The sequence below is a fragment of the Parambassis ranga genome, chromosome 17 (assembly GCF_900634625.1).
Source record: "Parambassis ranga chromosome 17, fParRan2.1, whole genome shotgun sequence".
NCBI lineage: Eukaryota > Metazoa > Chordata > Actinopteri > Ambassidae > Parambassis > Parambassis ranga.
This window is the reverse complement of record NC_041037.1, coordinates 2,543,382-2,563,227: the sequence shown is the minus strand read 5'-3', so window position 1 is coordinate 2,563,227 and position 19,846 is coordinate 2,543,382. Positions and strand designations below refer to the sequence as shown.

The following is a 19,846-nucleotide window of genomic DNA, read 5'->3' as shown; positions in this document are numbered from 1 at the left end:
ACTGAGGATAGTGGCACAGGGAGGCTTGTAGAGAAGAATCCATTTCTATAACTAGTCGACTTGATAATCTCTGTAATGCCCTTTGGTGCTGCTCTAAGCATTTGCTCTGAAGGAAACTTTGAAGCCGTGCTTTTTCTATTTTCTGCTGAGTTTCAAAAGTGTTACTAGACCTGAATCGACCTTGCCAGAATAGAGAGAAGAACGATCTCTGCAGCTGCCACTGCTGAGACTGTTAAAGCCATTTTGTATGATTAAAGTAATGAGACTTCCTCCATAAAGTTAAAATGGTTTTATGATACAGTAATTTAGCATTTTTTTCCCCGGTCTCTCTTAAAAGAGGGTACGGGAGCACCAAATGTCCCTTAAAGAGAGAGCGGCAGTAAAAAAGCATTGTCAAACAGAGCTGGCTTATATAGCCTGTTAAATGCTCTTCTATGGTTAGGAAATTAAAACTTCATTAGTTAGAGAAACAGCATTAGGGCAGAGACATATAATATTCCAAGAGTCTGAGAAGTTTGTGAGGAGTTCCGGCAGGAAGGCTCCGAGCCTTGTGTGTGTGTGTGTGTGCGTCCTCTCATTGGCCCCAGTCAGAAACGACTCCAGCATGTGTACCCAGCTGCAGGCGTTAATTTGTTCTTCACTGCGTGCTCGTGTGAGTGTGTGTGTGTGTATCACTGTGTGCGTCTGTAAATGCATGCATATGTTGTGCATTGATATTTATACATCGGTGAGTATGTGTGCATTCACCTATGTGTTTGTTTACATATGAGCTTTGTTCAAGCTCTGAGAGTGTTTAATTCCACTGTGTGGGTGTGTTTTTGTTCAGACTGATGCAGTCTGGTGAAGTGAGTGCCAGCACTGCAGCAGGTTACCAATAACAGTGTGTTATCTCAGTTGTTTTTTTTTTTTTTTATTTCTGTCTGTTCAATACTGACTGCTGAGTTGCTGTTTTGTTCAACCACCTTAGTGTGTCTGTGTTTTTGTGCAGAGGCTGTTTGAACATTTACCCAGAGGTCACTAGCAGGGATCTGATTTCATTATTATTATAAAAACAAAAATGTAGTACCAGCTACCGATGTTTGTTTATTTTAAAGATTTACTTCAGAGAGTTTTAACAACAGTCGCACTTTTTTTGTGCGCTTTAACAGACTGCAGTGTAGTGATGATCCTAAGCTCCTCTGGGTATAATCTCGTGCTTATCCATGCAGCAGCCATGAACACTGACACACTGGTGAACACTGATTCTGGTTCATTTGGTTGGTTTGATGGTTAATGGGTTCAGCGTGTGCCTTACAATTGGACGCAGGAGTTTTTCTTAACTTAAAGAAAAGTTCCTGTTTGTGTGCCTGCGAACTTAAGTTAAGTTAAGTCTTAAGACTTAAGTTAAGTCTTTTTTTTATAGGTAAATTGATCAAGAAACTACACATGGATGAGAGAGGGGGATCTAATCTTGTTTTGGTTTCTTTTGCTGTTGTGTGTTTTCAGGGGGTAGGAGCTTGTGTGAAGGGTGTTTTTTTTTTTTTTTTTTTATTTACCACCGAGGAGTTACACTCACTGACTTCTTCTAACACTCGGCCTTGTGATTTTTCAATTTTACAGGAGGCCATCATTGCTGGACTGCAGTCTGAAACCACCTACTCTGTCACTGTAGCAGCGTACACCACGAAGGGAGATGGAGCTCGGAGCAAAGCCAAAGTTATCACCACAACTGGAGCAGGTCGGAGATGGTTTTTATCAGGGTTTCCATGTAAAACAGAATACTGCAGCCCTATCGCCCTATAACTGATAACCTCTGACCTATACATGAAGCCCATCATATAGGCCGCTGTATCTGTTCATTATTATCATTCATATTTGTATGTGTGCATTTTCAGTGCCAGGTAAGCCCACGATGATGATCAGCACCACCATTGAAAACACAGCGCTGATTCAGTGGCAGCCGCCGAAAGAAATGGTGGGCGAGCTGATGGGCTACCAGCTGCAGTACAAGCGCACCGATGCGGACACCTACACCACGCGGGAGCTCAGAAGGACCGACGACCACTTCACCGTAACCAACCTGCACAAAGGCGTCACCTACGTGTTCCGCCTCAGCGCTCGTAACCGCGCAGGCGTCGGCGAGGCCTACACGAAGGAGATCAGCACCCCAGAAGACGTTCCCACTGGCTTCCCTGTCAATCTCCAGGTGACGGGACTGACCCAGTCCAGCACCCAGCTGACCTGGGAGCCCCCGCAGCTGGCGGAGAGGAATGGCAAGATCTTGTACTATGTGGTGGTGTACAGGGACATCAACAGTCAGCAAAACAGCACCAACCGCACAGCTGACACGCACATGACTATCCAGGGCCTTAATCCCGACACCACCTACGACATCCGGGTTCAGGCTTTTACCAGCAAGGGCGGGGGACCGCTCAGTCCCAGCATCCAGAGCAGGACCATGTCGAATGGTAGGATAAGTGGTAGGACACCTGACTAACGTTTATACATAAACACTACAGGGGGGTGTTTGATTTGAAAACACACCATGAGGGTATAATTCATGCATACATGAACACAGGCACCTTTACGCTGGTGGTTAAATGCTCCCTGCTGCACACACATTCTCACCTACATCTCACTTCTTTTAGTCGGGCTCTGTCTTTATCAGTGCCACGTCTTTCTCGTCTTCCACTCAGTATAGTGCATCACTGTGTTTATTGATTTATAGAGTGCTAATCTCATTACACGCTACAGTCACATTACCATGCCTCCTCATCCTTCCTCCCATTACACACAAATCTAACCCAGCATGTCCCTTCTCATGCATTTTATAATCTTATAAATGTACCATTTATTATTTATAACACGCCTGACTCCTATTTTAAGACACATGTTGCCACTCCCACTGTCACATACATTTCTCTGTAATCACAGCAATCTGAGCCTGTTGCCTTGTTGTGAGCGGGGTGTAATAAATGGAGCAGGCTTAGGGAGATGAAGGCTATTTTTGTGTGATCTCTAATCAAGCGTGAATGCGATTGTTGATGTTCTTTGAACATCCCCATGGCTTGTCAAGTTTGGTCACAAGGTATCGCAGCAGAATATGTTCGCAGTGCTTTACAGTAGTGTGAAATTAAATTACACACAGAGATTACTTCTCGTGGTGTATACCATGTCTTTCTCTGAGATATTAATCAAAGTTTTTTCTCCTCCCCTCGTTTTAGATTTTCCAGCCCTAAACTTTGGCGTCAAATCGGTCAGGAAAACGTCGGTCCTCCTTACCTGGGATTTACCACAGAACTACAAGCCCCAAACACCTTTTAAGGTGAGTGCTACCCAGGTAGAAAGCCCTACATGGTTACTGTGTAATACTAGTTATTATTATGCTCAGCTAATGCGATGCAGTAATATAAAATATAATACAACAATAATAACTGGATTTCACTCAGTGAAAAGCTATTATCACTGCTGTAACATGTCCTGCTCATGCATTTGTAATATAATTGCATTGCAGTACAACTCTATTATTTGTTAACACTTTCAAGTAGGTGTGATCCATGGGGTTTCTCTCTTTGCACTAAAAATGTGAAAGTCAGAATTTATGCTCATTTATGGAGTGTAATAATCTGTCAAAATGATATTATACCAATTCCCACCCTGTGTTAGAGCTGCAAAGACAATTTGGAGTGTAAAAAATACTATTGGATATGCACCAATGGGCATGAGTGACACTGAAACGCATGAGATTAGGTGTCAGATGAGATGGCCATCTCCCTCAGGAACACTCTGGATTTGTTGTTTGTAGTAGGAAGAGTACATGCTGTGAGTGCTGTCTACTTTAACCGTATGTTTTTCTTTAACTTTTCTTTTTTCCCTTGTGTGCTCATACAGATCTTGTATAACCAGCAAAGTGTGGAAGTGCAGGGAGACCAGAAGAGGAAGCTGATCACACAGCTGCAGCCAGACACAGATTATTCTTTTGTACTCACAAGCAGAGGCAACATTGCTGGAGGTCTTCAGCAGCAGGTGTCCATCCGCACTGCCCCTGACCTGATCAAAACCAAACCCAGTGCACATCAGCCTCAAGGTGGGAAGATGACTATCAATCTGCCTAAGGTGCAGACCAACACGCGTGTCAGGTCAGTACAGCTTTATGAATTGCATGAAGGGAACAGATGTTTCTAGCCCTTGTCTCCAAAACAGCCATTTATTTATTTGTTTTCAGCTACACAGTGTCTGATCAATACTAAAACTACTCTAAAAGTTAGAGCTGCAATTTTTCCTCATAGCAGCTGATTGTAATTGAGACTGAACTTGTTATCTTTTGACTCACATTGTTAAAAACAGAGTTATGCCTGACCCTTGTGAGTAAAGCCTTTCTCACACACACACACACACACACACACACACACACACATCTGTGTAGGGGGAGTACACTGGGGTTGATTGGTGAAAAGATTACAGGGTTGTCAGGGCTGGCCAGGGTCCAAGCACAGATTGACAGGCGAAGAGTGCAGGTGATTGGGAATGGGAGAGTTGGGGTGTGGGGGTGGTGGTGTGGGGCTGAGTCTTGTTATACATGTCTCAGACTTGAGTGAGTGTTGAATCACAGAGCAGAGAAGCAGCTGCTTTCACTATCAGCACCAGCTGAGTTCACAAGTTGAGGCTGAATGCCAGTATAGAGGGAGGTAAGGGGGTGGGGGGGTATAAATAAACATGCACACAGATGTTTGTTCATCACGTGCTCCTTCATTTATTACCTGTCTCCTTAGTTTGACCCCAAACTCCTAAATGTCTTTCTAACGTCTTTCTTGTCCTTCTATTTTGGTCTTTATAATGATGCCACACACACACACACACACAGAGTAGCCACATTGCTGGTCCTATTAACCTGAGGGAATCTGTGGGGATCTCTATTAAGTGAAGGCTCCCCTCACTGGGATAGTGTTTGTTCCAATCTACATGGCAGATGTTCTTAGTGATTAGCCATTAATTGGAGGATGCGGTGCCAGTCTGCCAGTGTCCGACCTTGGTTGGACCCACTTGTGTAGCGCTTAAATAATTTGAATTCAGCCCAACAAGCCTCACAGTGAAAGTTTGTTTTGTCTGTGTTATTAATGCGCTTGGCCCACTTTGATCTCAGCGTGTATGCACTTCACTCTGTCTGTCGTTAAAACACAGGCTTTATTTTTCTTGGCAGGTGGTACTACATTGTGGTGGTGCCGGTGTCCCAGACGACGCAGCGGTGGAAGACTCCAGACGAGATGGACCTGGATGAGGTGAGTGCCAGCCGGCGTGCGATTGACTAATGTGCCAGGTCAGGGGTCACCGATAGCATCTTCCGATCCAACTGGGTGGAAAGTCGCTGGTTGTAGCTCATTAGCTCTACCTTCCTGGGCTTAGAAAGGAAGAGGCAGCAGGGAAGTGAGACCTGAAGCGATGAGTCACTCAGGTGGGTGGGGAGTGTCCTGATTAGATGCCAGGTCTGCACACAGTGCCCATCTGTTGAATCAAACAGTTTGCACACACAGGGAATCATCTTAATTTTATACAGCTATTGGTGTAAATGTTAAGCAATTAAACTTTATTTATACAGTTACAAATTATTGCTCTATGTCCATATTTTTCTTTATTGTCTTCGTGGTTATGGTTTGCCGACTCCAAACTAAGTTTTACACGAGGTATTCAAATGAGGATAAAGATTTATGACTGCTTTATTATTCCATTGAATAAAGGTCCTGCTCGTCCGCAGGGGAATTTAAGCTAAATGACATGCCTAAATATTAATAGTATCATTTTTAAGTAAACTGCGAGGCTCGCTGGTTTGAATCGCTATTGTTCAAACTCCCTGAAGAAATAGCAGAAGAGACTGAGAGGGGAGAGCAATGGGACTCCCTGAGTCATTAAACACTGAGCAGGCCATTGTCTCCTCCCTCCGACATAATGATTTAATAAAGCTACATCTGGAGCAGCACACGAGACATCACTGACAGAAAACAAAATGCTGCTGAAAACACAATGCCGCACTGCTGTATGCTCCCGCTCATTTATTAACCAGGCTGGCAGTCATGCTGAGATTGTGTGCTGGAGCAAGCACTAATTGCTCACTTCGTAACTTGGCTGCATTGTTTTGCAGCTATATCACTGTGCAAAGGGCATTTTAGCAGAGTGGAATCATTATCTCTTATTTGGAAGAATGCTGAGACCCAGACCTGGACATAAAATGTTGGCTGTGGTGTTTATTTTTTTGTCCTTTCCAAAAAAGCGACACACTTTCCAAAGTCCAAGTTATTTATGTGAAGAATGAACCTTTGACCTTCATGTTACAGTGCTTTAAATTCCATGTCTTATTTGTTGAGATTTTTCCCCCTCACTCGTGTCTGAAGCTGATGTTTCCTTCCCCTCTGCCCCTCTAGCTGCTGAAGTCAAGTGAAGGGCCTGTCCTGAGGCGCAGGCGTCACCTGGATTCCTCCAAATCTTACATAGCTGCCAAGTTGGCTTCCCTGCCACCCACCTTCACGCTGGGTGATGAGGAGATGTACAACGGCTTCTACAACAAACCCCTGACCAGTCCGCAGGAGTACCTCTGCTTTGTCGTGGCCGTGCTTCGATACGAAGGGACAGACAGCACTAATTATGTAAGACTCACACACACTACATGCTTGATAGCAGATGTCACAAAATCCAGATAAAATCCTTTATCACCCATCCTCGTGCTCTAACCACCCCTGCCACTCCACAATTTTTAAAATGGCAGCCAAGTTGTTTTTATTGCCACTTACCCTTTAATACAGGCGCCTCTAAAAGTCATCGCAGCCTGTACAGATAACCCCCTTATCAGTTGACAGTGACATCAGAGATCCAGTTTTGCCATTTTGGCTGTCTTAAGTGGAGGCCCCATGCGCTCGTCAAACGGCACTAACACAGAGGCCCAGCTCTCCGTGGGATGTTCTGGAGTAAACTTCACTCCGGGAAGAATGAGTCTGCGGTTGCTCTGGGCTCCTTCACTGCTCAGGACATGCATATTTAGTCGCTGGGGCCTGGGCCACTGCAGAGGGGCGAGAGAGAGAGAGAGAGCGCTCCATGTCCGAAACCAAATCCCAGACTTTTCACCTAGTTCCTCCTCTCTTCCCAGCTGTTTCTTTCTCTCTCCACATATTTCTTCACCATGAGTACAGTAGAGATTGATTAGTGCGGCTGGAGTTAAGATGGAGATGAGGGTTTGGTCACAGGGCCTCGGCAGCCTGTAAAGCAGGCCTGAGTCCCTTGAAATGCTACTTTACATGTCCCCAAAGCAGCAGCAGCACCACCATCCCAGTAATCCCTCTACTTCTTCAGACACGCAAAAAATCCCATCGCTGCACAACACTCCCTCAGTGTACCTGCAAGACACACCATGTTTCTGTGTACTCACCCCTCCCTAAACTGTGTCTCGCCCACCTACCTTTGAGCTTGATCGCTTGGATTAATCAGGCTTCACTCACAGGGTGAGTCAGTCCATCAGACAGCGAGTGTGTGCGCCTTAGTGACGTCATTTCTTCAGGTAGGACAACTTGTTTCCTGAGTCATAGAGTGCAGCACATTTTGCAGAAGGTCAGAGATTGCCAGTGCATATACAACGACCACAATATTTACAGTAACAAGATTATCACAGTGCATGTAAACACTGTTATTTTCTCATTTCCTGTTTGTATGTTTTCAAACACACCGAGTTGTGTGGTGGCTACCGGAGGCAGGCTGTCATCGATCGCCGCACAAATCCCCTAACCGCACTCCTCGGGAAACTCAGATACCACAGCAGTGTTTGTTTTTGTCACCCCCAACGCGCCGCTTGCAAACGTTTATTACCAAACACACGGGTACAGGAGGTAAAGCGCGCAGCAAGATCGAGCAGTTGGCAGAAGCCTGCCTCGAGCAGGATCTTCACCAGACCCAGGAGAATAAGACAACAAGCACTGGAATAAATGACTTGTGTCTTTACTACACTTCCTCTGCACCACCCAAACTCCCCCAGTGTAGATCAAAAAAGACCGCCAGGGTTTAATAAGCCCCTCGTATATCAATGGCCACAAGCAGCCAGCAGTGGTTGGAGGGAAGAAGAGAAGCAAGGAAGGCAAAAGGGGGTGAGAGAGAGAGGGAGAATAAGGAGAAAAGAGTGTGCCTTCATGTCTCCCCAGCACCCAAGGCAGATAAACAAGCCGGGGGAAGTGTGAAATGGGATGATAGATGCTGGGTGTGTATAAACAGTATCATTTAATGCGAGAAGAGAGTGAGGGAAGGCTGTAGCATGAAACATTGTGTGATGTGAGACACAGAGGAGGGGGGGGTGTTTGGAGACAGGAAGAGAGGATGGCAAAAAATTTTTGTCTTGTGTCCTGTCCAGACTGTGAAGCTTGGATGAGAGGACTGTCAGTGTAGAGGAGGAGATTGGTCTAATGTGTGCTTTCCTTTTGATAAGAGAAAGGTGAGCTTCTGGCGCAGAGACAGAAACCAAAGAGTGTTCAAATTCAGTGCCACCCGGGCGTTTATATTCGGCTCACTCACAGGAAGAATTGGCTTTGTAGCATCAATTCTGTTGGAGCTCTGGGCTCAAAACACCCTTAACACGGAAGACTGGCTTCTTTTGAAATTCAAACAACTTTAACAAATAATATCAAGAGAGAATTATGGAAAAACAAGGGTTTTTTTTTTCTAGAAGGGGAACTAAGTCCAACTTTTCACCGTGAGGGAGGTTCTGATACAGGCAGCATGGATGGGATTCTCTGCTCAGCTGTGTCACTTCCGCTTCTAGAGGCGTCTCCCTCCAGCAATGCCTCCAGATATCTGGGTGCTTGGTATTCACACAGCTGGAGTGGAGACGAATGAGTGCACTGTCTGTTGCTGAATGGGAGAAGGAGTGGAGGGGGGGGGGACTACGAAGAGAGAAGTACAGGAAGACAGGGGGGGTCATCACACAGGGTAGACTAGACCCTGCAGCCACGTTTCTGTTGCTCATAGATAAAGGCGTACTCACTCATGCTATCATCTTTTTGTACTACAAATTTTTTTTTTCTGGTCCTTCTGTCTCTCCACCATCCCTCTCTCGGTGTCACTGTGGGCTCCTCAGCACGCAGCCTCCCTGGGGATGGCAGAGAGAGAGAGAGAGAGCAGCAGACACATAATAGGAGTCTCTGCATGTTTGTTTGTTTGTCTGCCGCACACCCTGCGGCTTGTTTAAGCCACTTTCGGAGAGCCGAGGAGCTAGCAGGGTCAACGGTGAGTTGAAACAAATACGCCTATGCGGCGCGTAGCGGATTCTGTGCTCAGGGGGATGGTGGAGCAGCGGCTGACTGGGGAAAAGCGGTGTAGCCTACGGGCCAGATAGCAGACTCGATATACTGCTACTACCGTAACACCTCTGCCTCAGTCTTTCTCTGCCATCTCTCATCACCCACTCTCTCTCTCTCTCTCCTGTTCACTTGCTCGGTCTCAGACAAACACTTACAATACATACACACTCTCAGTGGCTGCGACCTAGACAAACACATTTGCTTGTGGAGGCTCAGAGGAGTTTGAGAAAAGGCTCCGGGAAAAAAAACTGATGTTCCACGTATGTTCACACAAACACACACACACACACATTTGTTTACAGTCTGTACACACAATCACTGACAGATACACTTACAGACACAACCAAAGACTTCTGTAGCCATTCATAGTGCCTGCAGTTGTACTTCCTAAAGTGAACATCTGTTCAGTAGCATGCAGAGTTTTTCTACCTCTTATCAGCTTTGTTTCCAATACCTTTTAAATTTGATGTCCTACTTCAAGTGGTCAGAAATGTGTCCAGCTCATTGGCCACAGCTTGGATGTCATATACACTGAACATACAGATTAATAATAAAAGAGGAGTTTTGCTTCTCACATGCCAAAACCCACCCGTGTCCATACTGTACACACTTTAGGGCTATAAGAGATACACTTGCACTCCCTGTGACTCACTCTCAGTCTCACACATTCCTTCACTGCACCATTGCCCCATTGTGATACCGCTCTGCGAGAGTAGAGGCATTAAGAGCTGCGTGACTGAGCTTTTATCAGATATTAGGGCCGTTCAAATGGATGATCCCACTACTTCGCCGTGACCAACAGACAAAAAGCCCTCTCTTTTTGTTCAGCTCCTCTCCTCTTCCTCCCTTATCCTTCTCTGAAAGCACAGCTGCAGTCATTTGTTACAGCAATAAAAAAAAAAAAGTTTTTCCCAGGATTCCCTGCAGGGCCACATCCTGCCAGCTTTTTTTGGGGGGGAGGGAGGGAGGGGGCCCTCCTGAAAGTACCGGAAGCCTTGTGGTGTCATCACATCAGAAGCGTCCCATCGTTTTTAAATAATAGGTTCCTCCCACACAGGCACACGTGTGTGTGTGTGTGTGTGTGTGTGTGTGTGTGTGTGTGTGTGTGTGTGTGTGTGTGTGTGTGTCTGAGAGAGAGACAAATGAAAAACATTTCTGCCACAAACTACCACTGACATGAATATATTCACTTTTCTGCTTATCTGGCATCTCATGCCAGAGCGTGCCGGTGTGCACGTACATGATTGAGACATTCTCTTACACACACACACACACACACACACACACACACACACACATAGTGTAAATTTTTCCGGCAGTTACCCGTGAGTGTGAGAGATAACAGAAGTATATGACAGAGCACAAGACTCTTTGAGCTCATCTCAGCTTATCTTTCCAATTAATATCTGCCTGTGTGCCGAAGAGCAGGCTGCTGTGCAGCTAATGATCCGGATTACTGCTGCCTGCTGCCCCACCACTCCCGCTGCATGCTGGGAGCCCAATTCCCTCCAAGGCCTGCGATCCGTCACCCATACCCCTCTTCACAACCCGCCCCCTTTTCACGACCTGCATCTCCAATCGTCATTCAATAGGTGGCATGCTGAGCACTAATGACTGTCGCCTCGCACCTTCCTCTTCCTCTGCCTCATCTGTCAGTTTGCTCTCTCGCAGTTGGACTCTGTTTTTTGAATCACCATACTGCGTCGCCTCATATACCCACTCCTCTGATGCACACTACGCACCCCCCCGTTTCCTTTCTGTCTCTTGAAGACATGAAGTGGAAAGATGTCTCATTTACAACCAAGGTAGAAAAACACCCGCACCGTCACCTCCCCCTCCCCCTCCTCCTCCTCCTCCTCCTCCGTCACGGTGTGAACACTAATGAAGAAGAGATGAGTCCTCTCCTGTGCCCCCATTTATCTCAGCGACCAGGGGACATGCACACTTATCCCTGCCTCTCTGTCTCTAGCTCTCTCTCACGCCTGCTCTGTCATCAGGTCTCTCACTTTGCTGCTAACACAACGCAGTACCTTCACAGAAATATGATATTTCATTACTGCTGTTGTTGCTGGGGTACAAGTCATATTATTTTGATTACACACAGCACTCATATATACTACATATTAAATGTCTTCTTTAAATTATGCTTGATGTAGACTTGTTAGCAGCATGCTAGCATGCTTACTCTCCATTTTCTGGCCACTTTTTGAGAAGGTTCAGTACATATATTAGTATATAGCAGGGGTCACCCAGAAGCCGTCCCATACGGACCCGAACTTATAGTCCAAACAGCAGGTTATTCTTTAAAACCTGACGGGCGCTTCTATTTTAACTGCCGCAGCTTTCGTTGACTTTACGGTAGTGGCTTAGCGCATGAGGAAACGCACAGACCAATTGCAGACGAGTTTGTCCATCCCACGTGATAACTCTCAGCCAATCAAATCTGGGCATTTCAGGTGGTTGCGACTGCAATACAAGTTGCAGACAGGTTACACACGTGAAAAGACTAGATAAAAGAAAAGAAAGAAGAAGACCAAGAACGTGGACCAGAACGGTCCAGTACGGCATTCCGGCAGCTTCTATAAATAGATAAGCGTTCGGAAAACGTTTAAATAGTCTTACAGTAGCCTACTGTTGTAAATTTTCGGAGATGCAGGTTGCAGTCTGGTTGTTCCCGTCACGCAGATATTCAACAAATCAACCAAGTAAATCCCCTCTCCTTCTCACACACTCACCTGTGCATGCAAAGGAAGTTGCATTCACAGTGTCTGTGACCTGGAACGGTTCATCAGTGCATTCAGAGTTTAGTGCAGGGCTCAATAACCAGCATTGGATGGAGGAGGATGAGGAGGAGAGGACCCAAACAGAGGATTACAGATTATTTTCAAGCATACTGAATGGAAATGAGATTTGAACATTTTAGCTGGCATAAGTTATGTTATCTAGAGGTGGATATGTAGCAAAGTATTGTTCAAGTTAAGTAAATTAAAGAAAAACCTTGTCTGAAGTGATAGTGTTTCCAGCATTGCGATGAACATACAGGGAAATAAATATTATGGGGAACATTATGTAACAAACATAGTATATAGTTCTGAAGTGAATTGACTCTCATGCCTGCACGCTCCTTCTTTTATTTTCTCTTACAGATGACATTTTCAACCAGTCCCTACTCGGACCCGGTCCAGATCCCCACAGCCATGCCTGTCGGGATGGAGCAGGGTGAAATGTTGTGGGTCATGGGCCCAGTGTTGGCCGTGGTCCTCATCATCATCATCGTCATTGCCATCCTGCTCTTCAAGAAGTAAGAGGCTTTTTTGTTTGTTTATCAGTCATCCTTCCGTGATTGTTTGAGGTTAACCCGCAGTGACACTCGTGATTGTTGGTTTCTTTTGGTTGCATCAGGAATGGTAATTAGACTTCTGCCGCTTGCACCAAGCCGCTCACACCCCAGACTGTAACATCCGATTTCCTTACCATGATATACAGCGTAACAGGGAGAGGAGCTAACGACAGATTGATTTGTATTTCAGACAAAAGATTTGGGGCCAGTTGGCTTTTTTTTTTTTAACAACTTTTTTTATGTGAAGTGTTGGCTGAAATGGCAGCTGACATCGCCTGCCTGAAAGAAAGAAAAAAAAGCACAGCTCGGCTGTCAAAAGCTCTTAGTTAGGAGCGAGATATGTGTTTTGGCCAACAGTATTGGTCATTTCAAATAAGAAACAGAAGGCTGCAACAGAGGGCTTCACTAAAAGCTCCATCAATATCTCTTTAAAGCACTTCAGCTACACAATGATTACACACAGACTGAGTGGGAGGAAACTATACGACTCTGATCAAGAACCAATTTGTTTTATTAACCGAAAATCTTCACCATTTGCTGGCTTTTGATCAAACATATATTATTTATCCTGATCAGTGGTTTGTGTATTTATCATTTTGATTAATCAGTTATTCATACAAACTACAAATAGATTGATAGATTAATTGGTAACACATCGACGGTGCTGCACTTAATTATGTTTTCAACTGAGTCTAAAAATATCCGCAGAGTAATTTCCTGTTGATTAATTAACCAGTTGATAAGTCGGCTGGTTGCTGAAGCTCCGTCAATGAATTATTAGTGGGTATAGCCGGCCCTTTCTTTAGGTGAGCAGACAGTAATTATAACAGTAATGGGGTTTGGACATTGGGAGATACCATTTGATGGGCATCTATTACCTACGCATTTACCTCTCTTCGCTTCTTAAAGATTAAGTCCACACTCCCTATCTTTTCCTGATGGCTCCATTACAAATTCTCCTATTTCTCATCATACCTGCTCTCCAACCTGCCATCCGCAGGCTCACAGACTGCCGTGTGGCTGCAGTCTCCAGCCAGCTAAGAAAGAGACTGGTTAATAATAGGCCTTGAGACAGCTCACTGCTGAGCAGCACATCCTCTGTCTGGAAGCCCTTTCTCCGTGTAGACACAGATTGACAGCAGGGACTGTGGGGATGTGTCTCTGTGCCCTTTTCACTGCGGACTGGCTGTAAATGTGCAAAGGAATAATCACACTGTAGCTGTGGTTGTTATTGCTACCTGCAGCGTCGCCAAGAACAACAGCAGTCATGAACAATGATGAGGTTATTCTCAGAGTTTTTTTTTGGATCATGCTTCTTTCAGCCACTGGCTCTAATTTTTAGCTTCCCTATAATAATGCAGCAGAATCTGAGTAAAAAAAGCCCACATGGATAACAACACACACTAACTTCCCCTCCTTCTTTTTTGCCTCTGTGAATGCAGCAAACAGGAAAGGTGGGTACTGTTAGTGTTTTATCACAACTTCATCTCCTCCTACCCAAATCCTTTCCATTTGTGTTTTTGACTTTGGTGCTATTCATCAGCTCTTTGGGGTTGCAGAGTTTGCCAGCCTCTCACACAAAACAGTCCCACTCAAATTGGATTAAAAGGAAACGTCTTTAAGCTGTTGCGTCTCCTTTGGTTCAGATTTCTGAGACGTTAGAGCTGTGAGAAGCAGCAGACTCTGCAGCCCTTGATAACTGAGGTCAAAGGAACTCATGGGTCACGTCCGTGTATCAGTGCATGTTTCACATCCAGTGCCAGTGTTCCTCCTCAGATCATCCTGTCGGCCATGGTTTGTCTCCGTGCTGTGTTTCATTATCCAGCCAGTGTCAGTGTGCCCCTTCAACATTGGCCCCATCTGAATATGCCAAGGCATCACCTGCTGCTGAATGGACCATTGTGAAGTAAATGCCAGACGGGGAAACTGCTGAAAAAAAAAAAAAAAACGTTCCCATCTTTTAAGCTGACATTTTGCACCGAGACCCATTCCTCCACTTTTAGCCTTTTTTCATTTCTTCCCCTGCTTCCTCGTGGCAGGAGTCTCAACAAAGGGCCCTGTTCTACCCTCATTAAGCACACCCTGTACTGCACACACGCACACTCGTACACTGTGTGGAAGTATGTGCACTTACATTCTCACACATCTTAACCCGCACTTTGAGCCTGAGCTGAATAACCCCATAGAGATTGCAGCCATGTTTACTTTAGGCCGGCACTAAAGTGTCATGTAGATCGGCATCTGATTGAGTCAGGGGGATAGATGAGGTGTGCAGAGAACAGATCACAGATGTCCAGCTCTCTCTCTCTCTCTCTCTCTCACACCCCCACCTCCAGCCCCGGCAGTGATCTCTGGGAAAACTGGATACGGTCTGGCTCAGCTCATGCCTGTGAGGGAAGAGATGCTTGTCATAGATTAGCTGTCATGCAGCTAGCATTAGCTTAAGCCTCTGCAGCATAAGATAACAGGTGGCGATGAGGCTCAAGCCCCAGCAGCTGAGGTAGCCTGGGTTACGGCTCTGTGTGTGTGCACCAGCAGCTTTGTGTATTCTCACCTCACAGGCTTCAACAGAAGGGCCTGCTCCTTCCTAAAACCCACGCTCGCCACTTGCAAATGGAGTGCAATGAGATGTGAAATTTCCACAGGGCGCCCTGATGCTTCCTTCCGCCCATTTCCATTTGCAGTCAGAAGGCTTGTGTGTCTGCAGCTGTATCTGTGTGTGTGTGTGTGTGTGTGTTGCTGTAACAGTGAGGGCGATGGGAAAGCGTGAATCTGTGAGCCTGTTTGTGTGTGTATGTCAACAGATGCTGGCTGTCTGAATACAGGCAAGCTGCACTTTCTTTTTTCCATTTCTTCGCCTGATGGACAAATCCACGGCCGACTGAGCAGAGCCAGTCCCGAGCTGTGCTGTGCTGTTCTGTTCTGTGCTAAACTCAGTTAGGCCGGGCCGGCAGCACAGGTGCTGCAGAACTGGTCTAATTACCCAGTGTTGTGCCACCCAGCTGATGAGCTAATTACAGCATCCGCCTGTTTTCCTCTTCAATCTGGAAAGACAGTAAACACAATGTGTTGTTAGCACACACACACACACATAGAGAGCAGTGAAATCACACATTTAAATCTTTGGCACTTGCAGACACACACTCATGTACGCATTCCCACACACAGCAGCTGTCACCTATCCAGCGGCAAACAAACCCAACCTTGCCCACTCCAGCAGAATTATGGTGTTTCTTCAAACACATTAAACTCCAGTTTTTCAAACTAATGGGGGTATTGCCCTGGTAACTACTGTCTCTGCAATCACTTGTCCTCACAACTACTTTTGAGAACCATTAACTATGCCATTAACCTCATCAAGCGTACCACACACTCCTCTCTTTGCTAACCATATAGAGGAATCATTTGCGTCATGTTAAAACATTCTTGTCATTTCTTTTTCTACTTAGTTTGAGGAAGTGATGGGTGGGTGGTACTAAGCATGCAGGTGGTCTCAGCATGGTGTTGTTAACGTCTTCCTGTCTGATTCTGCCACCTCAGGAAGCGAGCGTCGCCCTTACCCAAAGACGAGCACTCTGGTGGGGTAAAAGACTCCCTGCTGGCCAACTCCTCTGACCCGGTGGAGATGAGACGACTCAACTACCAGACCCCAGGTAATAAACCAATCACCCATGTAACTACATACAGTTTACAACAGAAGCTCTGCTGTCATTGGAGATGGATGGTAGTGATGACGCAGGCATCCAGACAAGCTTACAGAGTCGCTGTGAGGAAGAATTTCAAACTGTGAAACGTGTGTGTGTGTGTGGATTTCCTCTAGATATAGCTGGAAAACAGATATATGCAGTCAGATGTTCTTTCATTCATGCCTTTGCGGCTGAGGATTCAAATGAAAATCGTCCTGAAATTCATCAGTCAGTAATTCAAAAATACAGATTCTATCTCAGAGCTGACGGAAAACATCTAAAGGTGACTCATCGCTTTAATACTGTTCCCTAATGCCTTTTATTTTCAACCTGTTTTCCTTCAAAGTTTTTCATTCAACAACTATAAACAGCATTCTCAAAAGCAATCTGCTCTGGCTATGACTGCCTGCTTTTCTTGTTCTTTTGATGGATCTCCTGTTTGTAAATGCCTTGTAGCAGGTGTGTGACATTCACACATCCTGCTTATTTCAGGAGGAAAATGATCAATAAACAGTATTTGCCATCAAACCCAGCTGATCATTTCCATGGAGAGAATTCAGATTCCATCCACACACACACACACACACACACACACACACACACACAGTGGGTGAAGTGGGTGGGTTGGCATCAGCCTTCTTCCCTTTTCCTCTTGGTCTTCCTCCTCCTCCTCCTCTGCTGCTCCTCGCTCCTCCTCCTCCCTCCATGAGCTCCTTTCATTCCCCCCAGCTGGTAATGAGTCCTGCTGCCTCTGATGTCAAGGTGAGCCAGGCGAAGGGAACAATGGAGCTGAGAGAAAATGTCAACCCCGGTGCATGCAAGTGTGTGTGTGTGTGTGTTTCTGTGTGGTTTTCTTGTGTGTGCATGTGAGTACGTGTGTATCCCTTCTCACGGGTTATTAAAGATCCCGTTTGCCATATACACACACACACACACACACACACACACACACACACAGCCCCTTTGAACCCCTGCAGAGGAATTAAGCAGCGCTGCCGCTCTGAAAGAGCCCTGTTCTCCCATCCTCCCACTCCACCTCTTTCGTCTTTTGTCTTCCATTTCCCCCTGTAGGGTAATCTCTTTCTCTCTTGCTCTCTCTCTCTCTCCCTCTTTCTCTCTCTGTACGTCAACATTTATCTCCTTCTTTTTATCCCTTTTCACCTCGCTGTTTTGCTTCAAGTGCTGTGATTATCAAAAATCACCAAGGCTGCGTCTTGTGAAAACATATGAGACTCCGAGCCCGAGCTGAGTGAATATTGAGCAGCCCCCTTCCTCTGTCCTCTCGCTCTTTTTCTCTTTGATTCGCCCCCAGCAGGTGAACATTCCTGCTCTGATGCTCTGATTGTTGTCAACCGCTCAGACCGATTGCAGCTCATGTCTCCAGCATGTTGGTTTGTTCAACAGACCTCGGTTGTACCTTGTGGCACTCCAGCAGCAGCAGGCGTGCGGGTGTATGAGTAACTGACCTGGTTTAACCTTGACAGATGTGGATCACGTAGTATTTACAAACACCTCAGACCATTTACTGCAGTTGCAGGGGAGAATTTCTGGCTGATAACACCTGGGTAGAAGATTTGGGGGACCTGTTTGATCAGTTATAATATTGACACACCCTGCTGGGAATGTAGATGTTGCAAACATTCATCCTAATTTATAGACTTACTCTCTGGTTCAGCTTTACCGGCCATGGTTTGTCCCAGATCTAAATATTTACTCATTGATGCTCCAGTCAATGAGCTGATATAACACATAGTGTCACAGCAGAGCATATTAAAGACCAGGTTTGTGTGCACTTTCAGTCTAAACTGACATAGCCCAAGTGCCCACACCCCAGCTGACTCAAAAGCTTATTTGCAGATACTGTTTGGCCCCAGTCTGATCCTGAGCCGCCTCCATTGATTGATCGAGTTGTTCTTCTTCCTCCCTCCTTCACTCTCCTCTCTCCACAGGTCCCAGCTCTCATCGCTGCCCCAACACTCCAAGTTAGTCTGCTTTCTCACCTACTGTGTATTTCCCACACATGCAGCCTTTCCTTGTTCTCTCACTCGCTCCTGAAACCATAACTCCCGCCCCTCCTTCACCAGTTGCCGTCCTGACAGACATCGACAAGCCTGCACAGCTTGTGTATCCTCTGACACTCCAAGGATGCTGCAGCAATGTCCTTTCTCAGCTGTGAACTTCCCACAACACCTTTATGAGGGGCATGACGCAGAGGAACTAGATGGTTTCATGGATAGTTGAACAGTTGTGCTTGATGTACATTAGCCTTGTTATCTACGGCTTCACTGTCCATTTAACCAACAACAAGGCTGTAAAAGAGCCAGCCGGACATGCACAGCACATACACACTGATGTTAATGTGGTTCCTCTGTGTGATAATATTAAATTTGTGTAATTGGTCAGGTCTCATCCTGTACAGTGGCCATAGTTACCAGCCATTAGCCATTAGCATTACAGCTGTAATCATCTTCCAGCAGTTTGAAAGGATGACCTTAGAGATGCACTACTGCCAGCTTTTATAGACCTTTTCTAGGTGTGACTTCCTATGTGCTATATGTGCGGGTAATGAGGCTCTGTGTATCACTTTAAACCGCCTTCATGTGTTGCATGCAGTTAACTTTTAACACACAGGGAAAGTTCCCAGCAATCCGTTTAAGTACACAGCCTTGCCAAGTTCAGAGGCACAGGGGGAATTTGTGTCGGTAGATTAGCAATAAATCATCCAATAACCCAGCGATGAGAAATCTAGCAAGCGGCAGGGGGGTTGTTTGAAATTAATCCAGCCCAAGCGCTCAAGGCTGGGCCGAAAGATGCTCTATTGTAGGGAAAGGGATTTTCAAAGAAATGAGTTTTGGCTGGTGACCAGTCAGGTTTTTTTTTTTTTTTTTTCCGGGGTAGGAACTGACAGTGTGACTGATTCGTAGGGACTTGTGGGTTCTTACTCTAGTCCCACCTCTGCCACCAGTTGAGCTTTGTGGAGTCAGAGAGATGTCTGCCTCCCGCTTCCTTCCAAGGAGCATGCTCACCCAGTCACTCATGTGCATCTCCGTTCCAGCCCCACCTCTATCCTCCTCACTTAGCATGACGATATCACCAAATGTCACCAAATGTCACAAGCCTGTTTCAACTTGTGCACTCGCTTTCCTCCCCTTCTCTCTCTCTCTCTCGCTCTCTCTCCTCTCTCTCTACCTCTCCTCATGCATTCTTGAACAAAGTGCACTATCCAGCCACCTCATGGTCCCACCGGCAGTCTCACTCACCTTGTGGTCCAACCAGTGTTCGTGTTAGTCCACGTTCATGTTTGATTCAGGAGCAACCAGGTCTAACTCTTTTCCCCTCCTCTTCCTCTCCCCCTAGGAATGAGGGAGCACCCGCCCATTCCCGTGGCCGACCTGGCTGACCACATAGAGCGACTTAAGGCCAACGACGGCCTCCGCTTTTCCCAGGAGTATGAGGTATGGGCACTGCACTAATGCTGCATCAGTGATTCCTGCTCTTTCTAGCATATAACT

The 19,846-nt window shown here is 45.9% G+C and overlaps 1 protein-coding gene across 5 annotated transcripts in view; it reads left to right on the top strand.

Annotated features, from left to right (window-relative positions):
• The window catches only part of ptprfb (protein tyrosine phosphatase receptor type Fb), a 144,757-nt gene that overhangs the window by 106,373 nt on the left and 18,538 nt on the right, over nt 1-19,846 (top strand). For 3 of the 5 annotated variants that reach the window (XM_028428005.1, XM_028428008.1, XM_028428004.1), the window contains 9 exons: nt 1,600-1,717; nt 1,875-2,459; nt 3,204-3,304; nt 3,871-4,118; nt 5,180-5,258; nt 6,396-6,617; nt 12,455-12,609; nt 16,189-16,301; nt 19,692-19,789. In XM_028428005.1, the coding sequence (XP_028283806.1) occupies nt 1,600-1,717; nt 1,875-2,459; nt 3,204-3,304; nt 3,871-4,118; nt 5,180-5,258; nt 6,396-6,617; nt 12,455-12,609; nt 16,189-16,301; nt 19,692-19,789 (1,719 nt within the window). The remainder of the gene's footprint in view (nt 1-1,599; nt 1,718-1,874; nt 2,460-3,203; nt 3,305-3,870; nt 4,119-5,179; nt 5,259-6,395; nt 6,618-12,454; nt 12,610-16,188; nt 16,302-19,691; nt 19,790-19,846) is intronic. The other 2 variants (XM_028428009.1, XM_028428007.1) reach the window with 1 other exon arrangement.